This window comes from Rattus norvegicus, chromosome 20 (genome assembly GCF_021556685.1).
Source record: "Rattus norvegicus strain SHRSP/BbbUtx chromosome 20, alternate assembly SHRSP_T2T, whole genome shotgun sequence".
Taxonomy (NCBI): domain Eukaryota; kingdom Metazoa; phylum Chordata; class Mammalia; order Rodentia; family Muridae; genus Rattus; species Rattus norvegicus.
Window position 1 is genome coordinate 5,323,408 of NC_141553.1, and position 19,902 is coordinate 5,343,309.

General features: G+C 48.1%; 1 protein-coding gene and 1 long non-coding RNA gene across 2 annotated transcripts; one reads left to right on the forward strand and one right to left on the reverse strand.

Moving 5' to 3' along the window:
- Positions 1-448: 448 nt before the first annotated feature.
- Btnl2 (butyrophilin-like 2) lies at positions 449-14,261 on the reverse strand. Its single transcript, NM_053815.2, is given in 9 exon segments — positions 449-1,272; positions 3,023-3,118; positions 3,974-4,252; positions 5,837-6,184; positions 6,679-6,699; positions 8,154-8,435; positions 10,798-11,145; positions 12,738-12,821; positions 14,016-14,261. Coding segments are annotated over 8 exon segments (1,542 nt in total). The 5' UTR covers positions 12,817-12,821; positions 14,016-14,261; the 3' UTR covers positions 449-1,183.
- Positions 13,984-18,233, forward strand: LOC147998539 (uncharacterized). The gene is made up of 3 exons (XR_015645585.1): positions 13,984-14,420; positions 14,501-14,646; positions 16,008-18,233. It is a non-coding gene; the product is annotated as an uncharacterized LOC147998539 (long non-coding RNA).
- The last annotated feature ends 1,669 nt before the right edge of the window (positions 18,234-19,902 follow it).

Below are 19,902 nucleotides of genomic sequence, written 5' to 3' on the forward strand. Positions count from 1 at the left end.
TCGAGGTCCACATGGTTCCGAGTTAGGCTCTCTCTGCCTTATCTTTGTGGATCAGATATAAGCGCTCAGCTACTGCTCCAGTGCCTGACTGCCTGCCTGATGCCAAGTTCCCTCCTGCCATGATGGTTATGGGCTCCAGCCCTCTGGAACCATAGGCTCCAGATCAAATGCTTCCTTTTGTAAAGTTGCCTTGGCCATGGTGTTTTGTCACCACAATCAAAGAGTAGCCAAGACAGAGAGATTGTTTGACAAAGTAACTATAGAAACCCTGGTTTTAGGCATGGAAACATTGTGTCCTTTGAGGCACTAGAACATGGCATAGATAGGTGTGAAATAGTTTATGAGGGATTTAAGCAGTAGCGTTTTTTTCCCTGTCTCCTTTCTGTGGTTCTTACATGAACCAGCTGCAGACACACTCAGATAGAGACCACATGAGAGGCTTTGGTCTAATTCTTTTTTAAAATCATTTATATCTTATATGTATGGATGTTTGGCCTACATGTACGTCTGTGTACCAGGCGTGTGCCTGTGCCCTTAGACGGTCAAAATGGGTGTCCGATCCCCTAGAACTGGAGTTATAGATGGTCGTGACCTACCATGTGGGTGCTGGGAATGGAACTGGGGTCCTCTGCAAGAGCAGGCAGTGCTTTTAACCCCTTAGTTATTTCTATGACCCCTGGCCTGATTTGTAGTGCAAGTGTTGGGTCTTCCATAACCGTGACTCACAGTCCTTTCTCTTGAGGAAAGAGGCAAAACACTCTCTCCTCCCACCTGCTTTGTCCCTCTGGTGCTACTGGAGTGGGAGTTTCTAGAAAAACCCATCCGGGTCTCAGATGAGCGACATTTCTCCCCAGGTCTAGATTCTTCCATCCTCATGGTGAGCCCAGAAGGTGAAGAGAGAAAGCTGCTATGCACAGGCAAGGAACCATCACCTGAGGGGCAGCAGAAAGAGGCAAAGGCAGAGAAGATTCCATCACTGTGAGGGCGGGACCAAGACTATGTTGGGTTGGCTCAGGTCTAGGCGTCCCCGACTGTGGGTGTCAGCTCCATCAGGAATGGGTCCGGGTCCATGAAAAACCTTTGGTCAGCAGCAGGTGAAACCACTCCATGTCAGCGCAGAGCTGCTTATTGAGGGGAAAGATGAGAGGAAGGATGGTGTGCGCTGGGCTTTCGGGGTACATTTTTATCTGAGCCTCTCATCATCAGAGGAAAGCCTTCGCCTTTGGCTTTCACCATTCCTGCCATTTTCCCGATTGCCGTTGTGTTTTTGGTCTGGAAGGTAAAATGGAGGAAGAGGGGATTACAGAGTGTCAAGGATGAGGAGAGAGGAAGGAGTCACAGACAACTGGAGTCACACAGAGCAGGGTCCATGGGCTTCCGGCTGGGCGTAGGACTGAGGTGGAATACCAGCAGACCCTGGGACCCACGACCCCTAGAAAAAATACACAATAGGATTGGGCAGAGAAGAAAATCACTGGGTGCAGAAAAAATGACCACACAGTTTGCAGTGAAGAGAAGTTTGTGGGTCCTGGAAACAGAGGAGACATCTGTGAGTAATAAACAATATAAACGCTAGACTTTCTGCCCTGAGAAGTGCTTTTTAAATCAGGAAATTAGGCTTTGCTACTACAGAAACAGTCAAGAAAGAGCTTGGGGGTGCGGTTATCTCTCTTGCCCTCGGGGTTGAAGGGGGTCCCTACCAGTGTCCTGTCTTGCTGTCTGACAGACTTGTCTTCCTTTTCAGGGCAAAGGAAAACATTGTATCAATAGCTGCCCCCCTTACCCCCGCTCCACCCCCCACCCCACCCCATCTAACACCACGGTTGGGTTCACTGTCATCAACACTCTGCCTCAGTCTCCTGTTTCCTTTTTGGTGAGAAGGATCGTCCATCCAAGACAGGCACATAAGATTCCAGCAGTGGACACAGTGCTGTGCCCACAACCTGGGGGGAGAGGGAATGGCCTAAGGCCTGGTCCATGCAGGAACACAGGATAGCACTTGGGAGCGGAGGGACAGCTCTGTGGAAACTAAAGATACGGGAGCTCTGAGTTTCCAAGGGCATGGGACTGTTTGAACAATTTGTAGGCTGACAGAGAGATGGAGCCCCGGAAGTTGGGGACCAGATAGGGTTTAGTTCACTTGACTGAAACATTAGAGGATTGGAGATTTCCTGCTTGGTGGTGGGGTGGGATAACAGTTGAGGACGTAGGGTCATGGCTGGGTATTGTCAAGGCAGGACAGGAAGCCTGAGGCTGCACAACTCTCCTGGAACTGGAGTCACAGACAGCTGTGAGCGGCAATGTGGGTGCTGGGAACGGAACCTGGGTCCTCTGCAAGTGCAACCAGTGCTCTCAACCCCTGAGCCACCTCTCCAGCTCCAAGTAGCGGCAGGTTCCACTGTGGCCTTTTCTTACACAGGTGTCACGGAATTCTCTTGCCCTTCGTTATTCTTCCCCACTGCCCTTCCTTTGTCTCCTCCTCCAGCTTGTTTTAAAAGAATGTATTTTTTTTTATTATTTTACGTGTAGGAATGTTCTGCCTGCATGGATATCTATCTGTGAACCTCGGCACGTTTGCTGCTTGTGGAGGCCAGAAGAAGGTGCCAAGTCCCTGAGTTACAGATGGCAGTGAACCACTAGGTATGCACTGGAAACGGAACTCAGGTCCTGTGCAAGAGCAGCAAGTACTCAGCTCCCCCTTGCCATCTCTCCAGCTCCCTCCTAAGTGCTTTCTGGTTCCTCTGATCCTCCTATGCTGAGGGGTCACGGCATCTCGTACTTCCCCAGCAGGCTGGATGAGACTGAAATGACCAGGGTTATGCAAATCCAGATCCTCATGTTTCAAACACTGAGCTGTCTCTCTGGCTCCAAAGTTAGTGTCTTTTAACCCCATTGCTGTTTTATCTGTAAACTCTAAGCTCCCTCAGCGCTAGGCTTTGATGATGACATGAATGTAAGCCAGGCCTCATCGGCTGCTGAAGAATGACTAGGTGCCCGTCCACCGTCCTGTTCACCCACTCACCTTTCGTCCGCCGTTTCACCTTGATCAGGTCGACAGCCATGGCGAGAGGCAGCACCAGGACAGGCAGGGTCATCCATAACAAAGCTATCCTGGAGTCTGAAACGCAAACCCCAGTAGGTCATGAGATGAGGAAAACATCTCCATGGCTTTTCTTATGTGAGCAGCCTGAGAGTTGGGTCTCTCCAGGGCCACTGGTTCAGTCTTCCTGCTACTCAGGTGCCAAGGGAAGCAGGCAAACTTAGGTCTGCTGGTGCCCCGCCCCATTTCCTTCTCTCCTTCCCGTGTTACATCGCTCAGCCTCAGAATCACTGGAGTAACTACCGTGGTAAAACAAAGTCTCCCAGACTATAACTGACAGGGATTTGAGGAAAATTAATTTTTAGTGCAGAGTAAAATCCACACCAAGGAGAAAGGAAAGTGTCAGAAGTGTTTTGACAGCAAGGGGGAGTTTGTAGATAGAGTAAAATGAGACACACACACACACACACCATACACACATACACACACACACACACACACACACACACACACACACAGGGGCAGGAGGTGGGGGACAAGAAACTCAGAAATGTTGTCCTTAGGTTACCTATAGGCTAACTTTGCAAGAGATGATATTTATTTTTAAAAGATTTATTTAAAAAAAATACCCACCATGGAGAATAAATTAAAGTAGGAAGAGGAAAAGAAGAAAAGAGGAAGAAGGGAAAGGAGGAGGCGGAGGAAGAGGAAGGGAAGGAGGAGGGGGAAGGAAAGAGGGAGCAGAAGAAACAGCAGCAGCAGGCTGAGTGTGGGGTGCACAACCGTAATCCCGGCACCTGGGATGCAGAGGCAGGAGGATCAGAAGTCCGAGGGGAGCCTGAACACATGAAACCTCTCAAAGAAAAAAAACAGAGCCCAAGCCATTTGACACTTGGTTCCCAAACCAGAGGAGGAAGGTACGCAATCACCAACCTGAGAGAGGAAAACGTGCAGTTTTCTCCTCGCCCAGAGGGAGGCTGATGGAGCAGGTCACATTCACCATGGAGCCATTTGTGACCAGCAGGAGAGTCTCCACCTGGAACAGCTCCTGGCTTCCTTGCCGAAAGGCCTCAGAAAACGATGGCAGGGTCCTTCCGTCTCTGTCCCTCCACTGCACGTGGGGTCGTGGGAACCACCCATCGGACGTACACCTCAGCTGTGTTCCTCCATCTTTCAAGACCTCCCTGGTGATCTGTGGGGTGGAACCCACCGCTGGGGACAGAGAGCAAGAAAACAAATGGAGCCTCCCCACCCGTGTGTGGTCAGCAACTTCCGGGAGAAGGGAGAGGTGAGGACAGAGCTCTGGGCCAATGGCCTCCCTTGGGAGCTCAGACTGGCTACAAGGTTTCTTGTTCTGTTTTTCTATTTTTGTTGCAAAGTCTTCTGGGATAGATTGGGAGTTAAAAGAAAATACATTTTCAAATCTTTTTTTTTTTTTTTGTAACCTCAACTCCTTTTTCCTTCTTGACCTTGACAACAAAGTAACTTTGATCAGACATGAGACACATGAAGAGAGGCTTCCCAAAGCAGAGGCAGCTAGCCTTGTAGCAGACGGCCCTCTGGGCACGTCCTGTTCCTGTCTGCTGACGTTGGAGAGCTGTTCCTAGGGCTGATTTTTGTCTGCTGCCCTCCAAGTACACCAAGATTGTCAGTCTTGACAGATTCTGTGCCTGCGGTAGACCTAGCTGAGTCTTCGAATTCCTGCACTTCCTGGAAACTTCACATTTCCCAGAATCTTAGTAGCACTGTGAAATAATGAGGTTTGTGTAAAATCACCAGGAATATTCTCAGACTGTCACTTTACGGAGTGCTTGAGAGCCCCACCTTCCTGATTGCTCTGCACTTAAAATTTTCAACAGCAGGAAACACATGCCTAGTGCTGCCGGTCTGACCAAGAACTCACAGCGGTGAAGCATGCAGCCCGAGGGAGAGACCTTGCTACTGATAGTTTGCTAGACGGACATAGTATCCAGCTGCCTTTCAAATTCTTTATCTTTGTACTCATAGATTAGCACAGGCCTCAGACCTCATCAGAGAAGTTTCTCTTGCAGTGGGACGTGGTTAAGACAGAAACTCACAGCTACTCAAAGCTCAGAGATTGAACGGAGGGCTCAGGTACAAATGAGACGTCTATGTCGTTGTCCCCTCCCCCTACGGCTAAGCGACCACCATGGAAGAAGGAAGTAGAACTATTGTAGGAGTCAGAGGTTGGGGGATGGGCACTGTACTGAGACAGTGTCTGGACAGGACAGGACCACTGCACCACAGCGGCTGTGGTTGCCTACGCAAGACCTGCACTAGATTAAGCTGGTCAGCGCTCCAGCTTGGGAGTGGGAGGGGCTCACGAGCCCACTCCTAGCTAAGGAGCTATGGACAGTTGATGGATGGATGGATGGGTGGATGGATGGATGGATGGACAGGGGTGGGAGACTCAGTTCTCTTTAAGGATGTGGCTCCTGGCACGTTGGCCTTGCTCCAGTGGATGGCTCTACATGCATGAGTATGTGGACAACAGAAAAAAGGAGTTCATGGCTTATTAACTTTCTATAAAGAGGACGGGAAGTTGGGTGGTGAATATGACCAAAATAGATGGTTTGAAATTTTCAGAGAATTAGTAAAAAAAAAAATAAATAAATTATTAAAAAACCCCAAATCCGTGTATCCGAAAGTTCAGTATAAACTTGAAAATGAATGAGCACGGAGAACATTTTGGGTGTCAGAGAAATCCCCCTGGAACCAGCGTGCCACAGTGTTAGGAAGCTGGAGGGGCCATAAGATCCACCTGGTAATCCTTACCCATCACCTGCACATCTACACGGGCCTCCTGGTAGACACCATCTTTTCCAAAAAGGCACCGGTACTGCCCCTCATCCGAAGTTCTGGCGTTGTGGATCTGCAGGGTCAGTTTTCCTTCGTGGATGGCGTCAGTCACCAGTGAAGTCCTCCCTCTGTATTCTGCCATCTGCTCTCCGGCCTCATGGGCCCCATTTGTATACACGTGGACTACAGGGTAATAGCGGGCTCGGAGCCACCTCACCTCCAAGCTCTGAGCGTCCGTTTGAGGTGAGAGCTGACAAGTTAATTCTATGGTCTCTCCGACTCGGACAGGGATGGCTTGGGAAGGTCCGATTACCCTCGAGGAAGCTGTTAAATACACCAGACAAGGGGTGAGGGATGAACCAACATGGACACCCTGTGAGGTTCAGAACCCTCAAGCATCCCAGGGCAGGCATGAGGCTCAGGGACCCTCCTTAGAGGAAGGTGGGACTTGCAGTCTCTGCATGCAGTTTAAAGAAGAGCACAGCGGTCTGAAGGAAACATTAACGAAAGGCCAGGCTACACACCAATACGGAAGTCTTACTGCGAAAGCTCTCAGAATAAAATGAATATGCCATCATTTCTAACCCGGCCGACTTTACACAATCGGTTTGTGCTACCCTCTGATCACAGGCTAAAATGAGTGCCAGGTAGGCATGTAGCGACAGAAATTGGAAAAGCCTTCCCCTAGTCAATCCCTGAAGGAGGTTCCAGAGGCTGTGCTTTCGCACTTCCTCCCTCTCTCATGGGGATCATGAGGTGTCCCGGGTGCTCTCCGGGCTCTGTCCTCATGCAGGGGCATGCATGGAGGTCCCACTCACCCAGTTCTGTCTGGAGTTTCTCTGGAGAAGGAAAAAGAAAACTATTTTAAGGAATTTGGTAAAGGAGAGAAAAGACACTTTCCAGAAATAAAGGTAAGCTTCATGTTGTTTTTTCAAGAACTCGATTTACTTAAAAAGGACGAAAAGCAGAAAATTCATTCTTCCCATGGCCCACCCGGTGATACAGATCTTACTTTTTTTGCAACAGAAAGCCGTGAGTTCTACCACCGTCAATTCGGTTTGTTTCTGCTGGTATTGAGCGCTAGTAATATACATGTATTGTTTTTAATAAATGAGGGCTAAGTATGGAATATGTGGTCATAAACAAGTATTACTTAGAAATTAAAACTGTGTGGCACTGAATTAACATTAGCACATTTAACTTTTAACTCTTTAATGCACCCTTTGCTTACATCAGCAACACATCCAAACACAGTGACCTAAAAGTCTCAATTGAAGATGTTTAAAGACAATACTCATCACATTAATAACAATGTCTAGCTCAGCACATTGGTCCCTGCCTGTAGTAACATAGTAACAACCCTTGGGGGCCTCAGTCAGGAGGGCTGCAGTCGGTTCGAGACCAGCCTGGAGTATAGACCGAGACTGTCTCACAAGAAGTCTATTTCAGATAGATAAGACAGAGAGATAGAGAGACAGATAGATGGGAGATAATTGGATGTATGGATAGGTGGATGGATGGATGGATGGATGGATGGATGGATGGATGGATGGATGACAGGTAGATGGTAGGTATTTGGAAAGACAGGTGATTGATTGATGATATGTTCAAGATAGAGGACTGATCAATGACAGGTGATTAGATAGATGATGTTGGTTGGTAGATATGTGATGTCTAGATAGTGGATTAGACACACGAAGATAGATAAATGATGGATAATTGATAAATGGTTGGTAGATGGACAAACAGCAGATAGATGACTGATAGATTAGATATGTAGGTGATAGATACTAATGGTAAATGGAGCTTTATCATTGAGCACGAGGTCCTTCTGGGCTCTTAGAATCATGAAGTGCTACCCTCCTCCTCTACTCTAACTTCTAACGACATAGGAAACACACCCGTCACTATTGTATTGTGAGTTTTGATTATTGTTTTGTTACTACTTATTGACAAGACTGTAACAAGAAGCTGTCAAACAAACCATCCCACCCAGACTAAGCACATGATTGGTTCCTAGAAGCAACTGGCCCAGCACAGCAAAATGTCTCAGTTAAAGGAGTAATTTTATTATATTTCCAATGTGTTGAATATCTGTGAGGTGAAATCAACACAGTGGAGTTAAACGCTGAGTGTGAAAGTTACCGAGATAGTGTGAATGTTTACAAATTTTAACATATTATCTAGATATAATTAAAGAGGAGTAAGAGTTACTACTGAGCAATGCCCAGAACCCCAGGTCCTTGGTTTCCCTGGAACCCGAGGTCCGTGGTGCCCAAGCCAGAATACTGACCTGGAAGGGCAATGGTGGCCTCTTGGGGCTCTCTGAGGCCACGGTTGTAGATGAAGCAGGAAATCGTCTCTACACTGTCGTTCCTGACCACCAGTGTGTCTTCCACAGAGAACAGCCCATCTTCACCGTACACATGGTTCTCAGAGAGACTCATCAACTTCTCTCCCCTGATGCCCTCCCAATAGACCTCCGGCTCAGGGAACCAGCCTCGGGACGTGCACACGAGCTGGACCCCTTCTTCTCCGGGCCCCTCCACATGGATGTTTGGGGAGGATCCTAGAGCTAGAGGGGGGGAGAGGGAGAGTGAGAAGGAGAGCGAGAGAGAGCATATCCTTGAACCCCAGAGCCTACAGATGGAACCAAGACCAGGGATGGCCCTTCACAGGGAGGAGGTGGGAGCCCAGGGTCTGAGAACCAGACACTGTCACCCTGTCACCAGAGTCCTTCTCACTCAAGCCGAGGTCTGATTGTTTAGATCTGTAAAAGTTCACATCTGACCATACTTTTCTTCAGACTCAGACGGAGAGAGGGGGAGGTGGGAAACGTGACTCCGTTTGTTTCGTGACTCTGGTACTTCCGAAGAAGTGGTGTAATTTATTCTTGATAACCTCTGTGCCCTCAACTTTGCTTCTCGTGTTCCCCGTACGAAAGCACCCCGTGCCTGCCATTTCGGGTGACAGCAGAACTCTAGTGTAAATGAGACATTTATTATTAACTCGGACAACACATTCATAGGCTGTTTTCATTTCTTCTGCGGTTTGTTAGATTCCGTGGGCAGTTGCAATTCTGGTATGCAGTAAAATGGTCGGGAAAGTACTGTACCTCTTCTCTAGTGGGGAAATCTATTTTAGACTAATTTGTATAAACCACAGAGTGTCTTTTTCTTTTTAACGTTACAACTGTTTATATCACTGGCGGGGAAGACAGACGAGGAAGCCTTTCACTTGCACCCACAGGAAACACTTGACTTAATTTTCAGTGTCCCCGAGTGTGGCGTGAGTCACTGTCCAGCTCCACCTGCAGCTCAGAAACACACAGATTCTCACATCCATTGAACCAACTGAACGTAGTAATGGGAACAATTACAGTTACAAGTGTCAAGAAAAAAAAGTTCTGTGTGGTTGTTTCTCAAAAAAAAACCCCAAACAACAAACAAACAGACCCTTAAAATCAGAACCGATGTATAACACTCATTGCTCCACCCAAGGAGAATTAAGCTCACATTGATTCATTGAAGAAAGACCCCTTCCCAGTGCTTCCCAATGCCAATGTGGTAGGATCAGCCCGGGTATCCATTCACAGATAAGTGGACAGCGAGATGATATCAAGTGGGGTGCTAAATTTTATTTTATGTGCGTGGGTGTTTTGTGCGTGCATCTGCCTCATGTGTGTACCTCGTGCCCACACATGGAGTCCAAAAACGACATTGACTCCTCTGGAATTGGAGTTGCAGATGGTGTGAGCTGCGGTGTGGGTGGCAGGAATCAAACCTGGGTCCTCTGAAAGAGCAACGTGGGCTCTTAACTGCTGAGCCGTCTCTCTAGCACCCGCTTTATCACTCCGAAAGAATTAAAGTAACTCATCCACGGGAAGCGGATGGGACTGGAGACCACGGTGTGAAGCAGAAGGGGATGATGGGAGGCGACAGGAGAAGGCATGGGTAAAATGATCGAAGGCCATGATAAACGGAATGAAAGTGTCACGGGACCCATCACTTTGCACATAGAGCACATGCTAAAGGAGTTTTCAAAGAAAGAACCGCATTGGCCAGAGAGGCCAGTGTCCCCAGACAATCATTCATTCCCTGGTGAACCAACTGGATTTGCCCCACCTCTCCTTCTGCAACTAGGGCGGTTCTGACAGCGTGCACAAGACCTCAAACCAGACAATATCCCAGCATACAGGGGAGCTGGGCGTGGATCCCACGCCCAGATGACAAGATATTGGTGACTGATAGCTGCTGGGAGCGGGGGATGGGCTGGAAGCAGGAAGTCAATTTTCCTTAAGGGGTGCAGCCCCTTGTAGGTTGAGCAAGCTCAGCAGATGTTCACCCACTCGAATGTGTGGACAGCACAACTCATACTGGATAGAAGAAAGAGAAGAGGAGGGGAAGCCATGATTGTAAGGGTGGAGAAAGGGGTGGAGTTGGGATGGGTGGGGGAGGGGAAGGATATGATCAAAATACATTGTATGAGATTCTCAAAGAAATAATTTTTAAAAATGAAGAGGAGGGACTGGGGAGATGGCTCAGTGGTTAAGAGCACTGTCCGCTCTTCTGGAGGACCTGGATTTGGTTCCCAGCAGCCATGTGATAGTTCGCAGCCATCTGTAACTCCAGTTCCAGGGGATCTGACCCTCTTCTGGCCTCCATGGGCACTGAGCACATACATTGTGCACAGACACACAGCCAGGCAGGATACCCACACACACACGGTAAAGGCAAATAATTCCTTTTTTTTAAAGAGAGAGAGAGAGAGAGAGAGAGAGAGAGAGAGAGAGAGAGAATATGTCTTCCTTTGGTGGTTGAAAAGGAATTTTGCAAAGGGTGATACAGTTCCCACAGGTAAGTGGATGCCCCCTTGTGCTCCCCTGTGCCCCTATGCCTCTGTACCCCTGTGCCCCCGAGGCCTGGGCCAATGCTCACCTGCCACTTGGAGTAGCACACTTGCCTCTCTCCAGTAGTCTCCCTCCTGGATGCGGCACCAGTACTGGCCATCGTCACCTGGCTGCACCTGTCGAATCTTCAGAGCCACACTCCCCTCTTCAGTGCTGTCCTCCATCCACTCTACCCGGCCTCTGTAGCCCTCCATCGCTAGCCCAGTCACCTCAGCTCCATCCCGGTACAGCATCACAGGCGTGTCAGGGTCGGAGCGGTACCACCTCACCTCCATGCGTGCTGTTGTCCTCTTGGGGAGAAGCCGACACGTTAGCAGTGCGTCTTCTCCAACATTGGCCAGGATAGGGAGGGCAGGACTGACCACTCTGAAGTCATCTGCAGAACAGTGAAAGAGGGGACAGACTCAAGCCGGAGGACCAGGATGCTTGCTCTGAGTAGCCAAGATGCTGGAACTTGTTAACAGAAAGCAGCGGGGGATTTAATGTCTATGTTTCCGAGAATTAAAACACGGAAGCGTGTACATTTTCTGGTTAAAAAAAATTAAACGGTATGTGTTCTAAAGTTTAAAAGTTTGAACGTGAATGTGTGTCACCAGCCTTGTGGTTGTCACAATTCTGTGGTTCATGAGCTTTTGGGTTCTGGATTTTTTTTCTTTAAAGTGTTTTATTTTAAATTATGCGTGTTTGTGTGGGCACGCACATGTGTGTGAGGATCAGAAGAGAGGATCAGCCTGAAGCTGGCTTACAAGTGGTTGTGAGCCATCGGTAGTAGGTGCTGGGAACTGAACTCGGGTCTCTGGAAGACTCAGTACTCTCAACGGAGCCACCTCTCCAGCCCTGTGATTTGCAGGCTTAAACCACCCATCTTTAATATAGCAAAGCCACCACATCTCTGGGGTCCATTCCCAAATAAATTAATATGTGGGCTGATGTTTCCACGGGGACTTCATTTTAATTCTGGAGTCATTTTGAGTTTAGGTAAACAGTTATGCCTCTGGATTCTTCTATCTCCCAGGGTCATTCATTCCAGGGAAGGAGCTGATTTTGGGTTTTTTGTTTGGTTGGTTGGTTGGGTTTTTTGTTTGTTTGTTTGTTTTTTGCTTTTTGTTTGTTTGTTTGTTTTTGTTTTCTTTCCTTCTGGAGAAGGCAAAGGTCCCATAAATAGCAAATGTGAGTTTTACAAAAGTGTCTCATAGTGGGTTAGAGACAAGGCTTGCCTGGAAAGTTTGAGTCTTCTGACCAAGTTTTAAGTCATGTTCTTTGATATCTGAAAATCAAAGATATGTTTGATAATTCTGTAGGCTGCGATGCCTGAGACTTTCATGTCACAGACACCCATTCTTCCTTGGCTGTCCCAGAACTGGGGAGGTGAAGGCAGGAAGGATCAGGAGTTCAAGGTCATTGTGGCTAGGTCATCTTGGTGAGGTTAGAGGCCAGCCTGGGTAGGCTCAATATCCCATGTAGAGAGGAGGAGAGAGTGGAAGCTTAGCAGGGAAAAGCACTTGCAACCAAGCCTGAAGAACAGGAGTTCAAGTTCCAGGATCCACGTGGTGGGAAAGGAGAACCAGCTAAAGTGAATTGTTTTCTGACCCCCATACACAAGCTGCAGCGTGCACACCCACCCCCATACCTTGTACATGCGCTTGCCCCACCCACATACACATAAATGTAACATTAAAAGCTAATAAAATAAAAGTAGTCATAAAATACCCTTATTTAACTCAGATTTAGGATGAAATAAAAATAAATACTGCTCAAAAATCTTCTCCAGAACTTAGACAGAGATCTTGTGTCTTTCGTTGGTGGGATTTACGTGCGCCATCTTGCCCACAGAGTTCGAGTATTGGATGAAAACTGCGCGCGCTCCAGCTACTGATTCCAACGTGCTTTCCAGGTGACCTGGTTGGGTTTTGAGACTGTGCATTTTAGATCCGCACGGCATGGCAGTGAGGGAGGAAGGGACCCTACCTGGGTGCTTCATAGTCAGCAGAACGAAGAGGAAGGAGGCAGCTACGCCAGATAGACTGTAGCCTGGGAAATCCACCATCCTGCCTGGAGCAAACACAGAAGGTGCAGCTGTGATTACCCACCATGCCCTGCAGTTTCTGCGTTGTTTTTTTGTTTTGTTTTTGTTTTTGTTTTGTTAACTTGACACAAGCTAGAGTCATCTGACAAAAGGGATCCTCAACTGACGAATTGCCTCCAGATTGGCTTATGGGTAAATTGGGGGGGGGGGTCCTGATTAATGATTGATGGGGGAGGACCCAGCCCACTGTGGGCGGTGCCACCCCTAGGCAGGTGGGCTTGCATGATATAAAAAGGCAAGCTGAGCAAGCCGTAGAGGGCAAGGCAGGAAGCGGTGTTGCTCCATGGTCTCTGCTTCAGTGCCTGCCTCCAGGTTCTTGTTTGAGTTCCTACCCTGATTTCCTTTCATAGTGACCTGCAAGCTATAAGGTGAAATTAATGATTTCTTTCCCGGGTTGCTTTTGGTCCTGATGGTTTTTGTTTGTTTGTTTGTTTTTGTTGTTTTGTTTTTTTTATCACAGCAATAGCAAGCTAACTGGGACGTCTGCTGGCTATACTATCTTAATAAACAACCAGCACCAAACCCGTCATATCAGATCATGGTCTGGCCCTGTTCTTTGAGGTTATTGATCACAGCTGACTCACTCACATCTGAGCTCTCCCTATGGGGTTACACTATACATTATCCCTAAGGCTCCTCCTTTCTAAGGTCTCTCTTAGTCCAGCTGGCTTCTAACTTACTATGTAGCCAAGGATGGCCTTGAATTCCTTCTTCTACCTCTTGTGAATCCTGAGGTTGAAATTCCATACACCAGGAGGCAAATACTGAAGAGGATGAGGCAGGAGGATGTCCAGTTTGAAGCCAACCTGAGCTGAAGAAAGTTTTTTTGATTGGAAAGAAAAGCAGTCCCGAGCTAAAGAGACAATGACGTTAAAAGGAGAAAAATTCAGCTTGCTGTGGTAGCTCACTATAATCTCAGCACCCAAAAGGCTGAGGCAGGAGGATTGCCATGTGTTGGAAGTCAGCTATTGAGTGTGAGCCTGTCTCAAACACCACTCTCTTTTAAAAAAATGCACAGTGGAGATCAACAAGAAGTAAGAGCCATTTCCTGACAGGATGTTGGCTGTGCGTAGGCCCTACCTACTTCCTCCTCATAGTTGACTCCTCCCCGTCCCCGCTCCCATGTTCGTCCTTCATGAGAAACTCTCCAAGCCACTCACCTGTCGCTCTCTCCTCTAGGGTGAAATGGAGGCTCTTGGTCGCACTCAGCCACAGGTGTGTCCTTCAATCACATAGCAGGTGTCTAAAGACGGGAGAGCACTGGAGATGGAGCAGCCAAGGAAAGTGGAAGCGTCTCTGGCTTGGGTGAACCAAGATTTGAATGTTGTCAACTTGGAGGCAGAGTCAAGTCCCTGAGGATCACTCTAAAATGAGGCTCCAGTCAGAACAGCACATTCACCTCCCACTCATTGTGATATACTTAAAAGTGAAACTCAGAAGGCAGGTGGACTTTGACTGGACTCTGTTGTGACTCATCTAGCCTTCTAGGCAGTTATAATGTTGACACTTATCTCTTCAGAATGCCGGCACTCAGGCTGGCTCCTGCTCCACACCCTGTCCAGCAGGTAGGTGACTTGGCATCTGGTAGTGATGGCTACTTCATCCTGCCCTCCAGCTTGCTGAATAGCTATGATTCCCCACCTAGGGCCAAGCTCCCTCCCAACACGGAGTCTGTGGGGCTTCAGAGTGCATAGCATGTCTGTCTATCAGATACTCAACCTTCACCTACTGAGGAGAAAATCAAGACTAGGAGGGGACATTCCTTCTCCCAGACCGGAGCATCAGGCCAAGGTGCCTGTGTGTTTTTGTTTTATTCTTTCTCTTTTACTGGAAAACAAATGCTTCACCAAGAACTGTAATAAGCGTTGTGACATAGTGGGTGGGTACAATGGAGGGCCTTGGGCACCCCTGTTCTGTGTACCCCTTTCTTCAGCCCTTCCTTGGGGCTCCCCTAAATTCTCTCTGACATTATTGAGGGGTCTCTAGATCTACTTTTAAGAGCTGGGTGGAGCAGTGTTTAGCTCATTTGGAAGAACGTTCTTCACTGTAACAGTGTAACACCTCACTGTAACAGTGTAACACCAAAGCACGAATGTCCTTCACTGTAACAGTGTAACACCAGAGTGTGACTGTCCTTCACTGTAACAGTGTAACATCAAAGTGTGACTGTCCTTCACTGTAACAATGTAACACCAAAGTGTGACTGTCCTTCACTGTAGCAGTGTAACACCACAGCGTGCCAGGCACCACACTCAGTTTGAGGTGCATCTCCCCAATTCTTTCCCTGTAAAGATGAATGATTAGCTAATCCTGGGCCATCTAGCTTGAAGCTACTAGTCTTGATGTAGGCAGTGGGTCTAGATGAGGTCCCACAGTGCAGGATGGGAGGTTAAAGGAAGGAGCAAAGGATTAGATATTGAGATTGAGCTGAAGGATATGAGAGCTATTTCTTCCTCAGAATAGAAGGGTTGTTCCCTGTCTGTATCAGTTATTTTTTGCTTGTTTGTTTTATTTTTTTGTCTTTGTTTGAGACAGAGTTTCTCTGTGTAGCCCTGGCTGTCGTGGAACTCACTCTGTAGACCAGGCTGACCTTCAACCCACAGATCCACTTGCTACTGCCTTCACGATGCTGGGATGAAAGCTATGCCCCACCATCTCCTGGCTTTGTAATGCTTAGTTTTAGTGGTCACCCTGACTCAATGTAAAATCTCCTGAGAAGGGACTCCCTGTAACTTTAATTTTTTTTCAAAGCCTACGTTTAATGATGTATTAGCCTCCATTCTAGCCCATCACCCACCAGGGATAGTAGAAAAGAAAGGATATGGAGGAAGTGGATCTGTTTAGAAATGGCTCTTTGGAGCAAATCCTATCTGTGTTGTCAGGCGCAGGTTAGCAGTGGCAGCTCGACCCACTCACAAACACTGCATGGATACACCAGCAGTTCCATAGAGTTGGGAAAGCAAACATGTGGCGCTACCTAGCAGAGACAGCCAGGCTTCAGCCTCAGCACAAGTCAGCAGGAGGGACCTGGAGTGAAGACAAGAGACTAATAAACGTTGCACAGCTAGTTCTATAAGCAAGCCAAGTTCAGCCTCCTCTCCTGCCTGTCAAGTCCTATTTATACTCCTCCAAACATCACGTGTCCTCCACAGGTCTTGCCTCAGCACGTGCATCTGTCTCAGGTGACATCGCTCTGCCAATCAGCCCAGTCCGAGGAAGTAGCAAGAAACTGTAGCACACCACCACAAGTTTTTTGGTGCATTTCTCTCTATGGAGTCCTGACAAATGCAGCTCAGCTACGCAGTGTGAGGTGGACCAACACATGCGTGTTGTTAGCAAAGAATCCTTCATGACGCGCCTTTCACCCGCTTGCTTTAGCACAGCATCCTTTCACCTGTGTCTGCTTCAGTGAAACATTCCTTCACATGTTTGCCCTAGCAGAACATCATCTAACACATCTGACTTTCCAAAGAACCCTTAAGTTTCCATTTCAACTCTCCAGGAAGGATTGGATAGATGGGGGTTGGTCTGTGGGGGATATCTTAGGTTAGCAGAGGTGGGAAAACTCAGCTCTGAATGTGAGAGGCCTCATTATTTCATGAACTGGGTCCTGAGTTGCACAAGAGTGAAAAGGGAGGGTGGGCTGAGCAAGCATTCACAGGAGCAGAGCTTCCATGATATGGCAGGAGCAGAGCAGCCATGACATCACAGGAGCAGAGCAGCCATGACATCACAGGAGCAGAGAAGTCATAACATCACAGAAACAGAGTAGCTGTGACATCATAGGAAAAGAACAGCTATGACATCACAGGAGCAGAGCACCTGTGCAACCCAGGAAATCACGGCCAATCTGTCTTTCATAGAAAGACCTTTCAGCAGAGATTTACCACTTGAAGTCCCTTAGAATGAAAGATCGCTAAAAGTCTAAAGAAAGCAGTAGTTGGGGGCAGGGAGAGGGCAAGAGGAAGGGAAGGGATATAGAGAGGGGGAAAGAGAAAGGAAGGAAAAAGGAAAGATAGAGAGGAAGCAGTGGTGTGTGTGTGTGTGTGTGTGTGTGTGTGTGTGTGTGTGTGTGTGTGTGTGTGGTCAGTGATGCTTGACACTTCCAGATGTTTCAGTTGCAGACTGGGCAGCCCTTAGCTCTGACATCAGTCTGTCACCTACAGAACTCTTTGTGTTGTCAGTGTAAGTGCTTCTGCTTGGATGGGAGAGTATCCTGGGACTTGGAAGCCCAGGGACCACACAGCTCTGAGGGAAGAAAGTGTCCCAGTAGAAGGACATCCTGAGGCATGGAGGATCAAGAACCACGTAGCCCTGAGGTGGGACAGCGTCCCAATGGAAGGGCATCCTGAGACACAGAAGCCCAGGAATCATACAGCTCTGAGAGGAAGCCTCCTCAGCAGAGGCATTGCAGCTCCCAGGGGAGGGTCTCCCCAGGAGCTGAGGAGCGTGGGAGCCTCAGCCCCCACTCCTTCTCTTAGCTTCTTCTCTTTATTGCTTCTTTTCTTCTTGGCTTCTTCTGATGAGAGTCACATCAGGCAAGCAGGATCCAGAGTGTGGAGGATCCAGGGATGGCTGCCCTCTGCTCCTGGCAGCAGAACTGCAGAGAACTAAACAAAAGGGAAGTGCTTATATAGGATTTCTAGGGGTAGTGGGGGAGCTTCTCAGGACAGAGATTTCCAGAGTGAGGATTGGTAGGATTTTAAGTCCAGAGATTAGGGGGTTGGGAGAGTTCAGGGAATGGTGGGTTTTCCTGTTCAGGGATTTGTTGGTTTCCTGCCCAGGGATTGGTGGGTTTTTGTGGGAAGCTCAGGGATTAGTGGGTTTTCCTGCCCAGGGATTGGTGACTTTTTTCCATGCATCAGATCCATAGGTTATGGTGGAAAAATTCTTCCTGGATGCAGCCGGTGTATGCTGAGGTGCCATCTCTGAGTCTGCTGAGGAGGGACTGGAGAGGAGGTGCTGTCACTGTGGACAGCTCCTGTGGAACAGATCCTTCAGCAGGCTGTAGGCTGAGGCAGGAAAGAAGACGTCATCACTGTGGACAGCTCCTCATGATGCAGTAGGCTGAGGCAGGAAAGGTGTCGCCACTGTGAACAGCTCCTGAAGATCAGTTCCCACGGAGGCAGGGAAGGAAATGCACCACTGTGGACAGCTCCCCGTGATGGCTGCAGGCTGAGATGTCGTGGAGCCGCCATTTTAACAGGAGCCGCCATCTTGGACAGCTCCTGTGGATCGTTTTACCTTGGTGGTCTTAGTCTGGGGCAGGGAAGGAGAGGGAGGCCTGCTGCCACTTTCAGGGTCTTTGTGGTGCTCTGCTCAGGGACTATCAGTCAGTTTTATCACGGTCCTAAAATACAAAAATGTTCTGACAAACCAGATCCTCTGAATGCTTGATTTTTCCCTTAAAAATCTTAATTTACTTTCAAATTGACTTTATGGGAATTTTCAAGTCTGAATCACTCACTGGTTATCGTTTCCTGAAAGTGATAAAATTGACTTTGCTGCAGATTCAAGCGAGGAGCTTCAAGTGGGGATCGAGGGGATCACAGGGTGGACCCCAATCCTCTAAACTCTCTAGGATCACAGAAAACTAGACTCCAAACCAATACTTATCCCGTTCCTACAAATACAAACTCCTGCCCAAATTCTTGTAATTTTTGGACACACCATTCTGTGAGTTAAGAGGCTCCGGGAGCTCAGGGTTTTTGACTTGTCCCAGTCAGGTTCAGTCAGGCTATTTGTCCTCTTCCACTGACCCTGGACTTCAGGTTGGGATATTGCCTAACGGGAATCAGCCAATCCTCTCTCTCAAAGCTGCTTGCTGCTTGCCCTATGTGAAGAAGATGCTCTCCCAGAGGAAAAAAACCGGGGAAGTGGGACCTTCAACTCTTCAGACGTTTGGGTTCATGCCACGCTGGGAATAATAGTCGCATCCTAGTGTTGAGGGAAAAAATAAAAATCAAGCTTACTGGGTACTAGTCCCAGCATTTGTACCCCTGAAACCCATTCCATTCTTCTTGGGTCCCTTCCCAAGATCCACCAAGCCCCATGGCGTGCTCTCTCTCTCTCTCTCTCTCTCTCTCTCTCTCTCTCTCTCTCTCTCTCTCTGCGAAATGGAACTCAGAGTTGAAGTTCCACGAGTGACCAGTAGGTGGCGGATTTGTCAAGACAAGATGCTAGTGTTTCAAGGTGGCACGATTTAGGTAAGGTCTAAGAACCCTACTCCGAAGCGTCACTAATATCACTCAGTCCACAATTCTATCAAATTACGATTTTTGTATTTCATAGCAAGCTCAATTCAGAGCCTGGGGGATGGAGGGAGGAGCAAAAAATAATCAGCTACTGTCACCAGCTAAGTCAAGTCTCCCAAGGACCCCAGAGGAATCACAGGACCAAAAGCTTTGTTGGGGACTGGGAAGATGGAGCGACGGGGAGAGGCTCCTTCGTTAATCTCAAAGCTGCTGCCATGTTTCCTTGCCAGGCACTGTTAAAGCACACCTCAAAAGATGATCAGTTCTTCTCTCAGAGATAGCTGAAATGTTACGATAGATAACTCGGGGGTGGGGGGGAATACTCCGGAGGCTTCAGAGGAGGGGTAGAGAGCATCAGGGAGGTCTCCGTGGGGACTGAAAGGCTGAGGGTAGCTCATGCTTCATTTAGGACTGTGGGGGAAGGAGGTTGAAGTATTGGGACTCCGTCTGTTCAATATTGGGATGACGGTTACCCGTAAGTACATAGAGAACAAAGAAAGCAGTAAACAGGGAGAAAGGGAAATTACGTCTCAGAGACAATATTTCCTTTATTAAACCAATGTCACCGGAATGGGGAATAAATGGGAGCCGTTTAGTTTCGTGTGTGCAGGTGGACTTAATAAAGCGTGCCTCGGTCTAATTTCATTCTGCAAATAGGAGAGCCTGGAAATGACCCCGCCTAAACACCCCCATAACTGGTCAACTCAGCGATGCGGTAGGACACAAAACCAACCAAGAGCTGAAACCAATAGCTTTTCCCACGCGCCATCAACAGACTTCCTCAGGAGGAAAT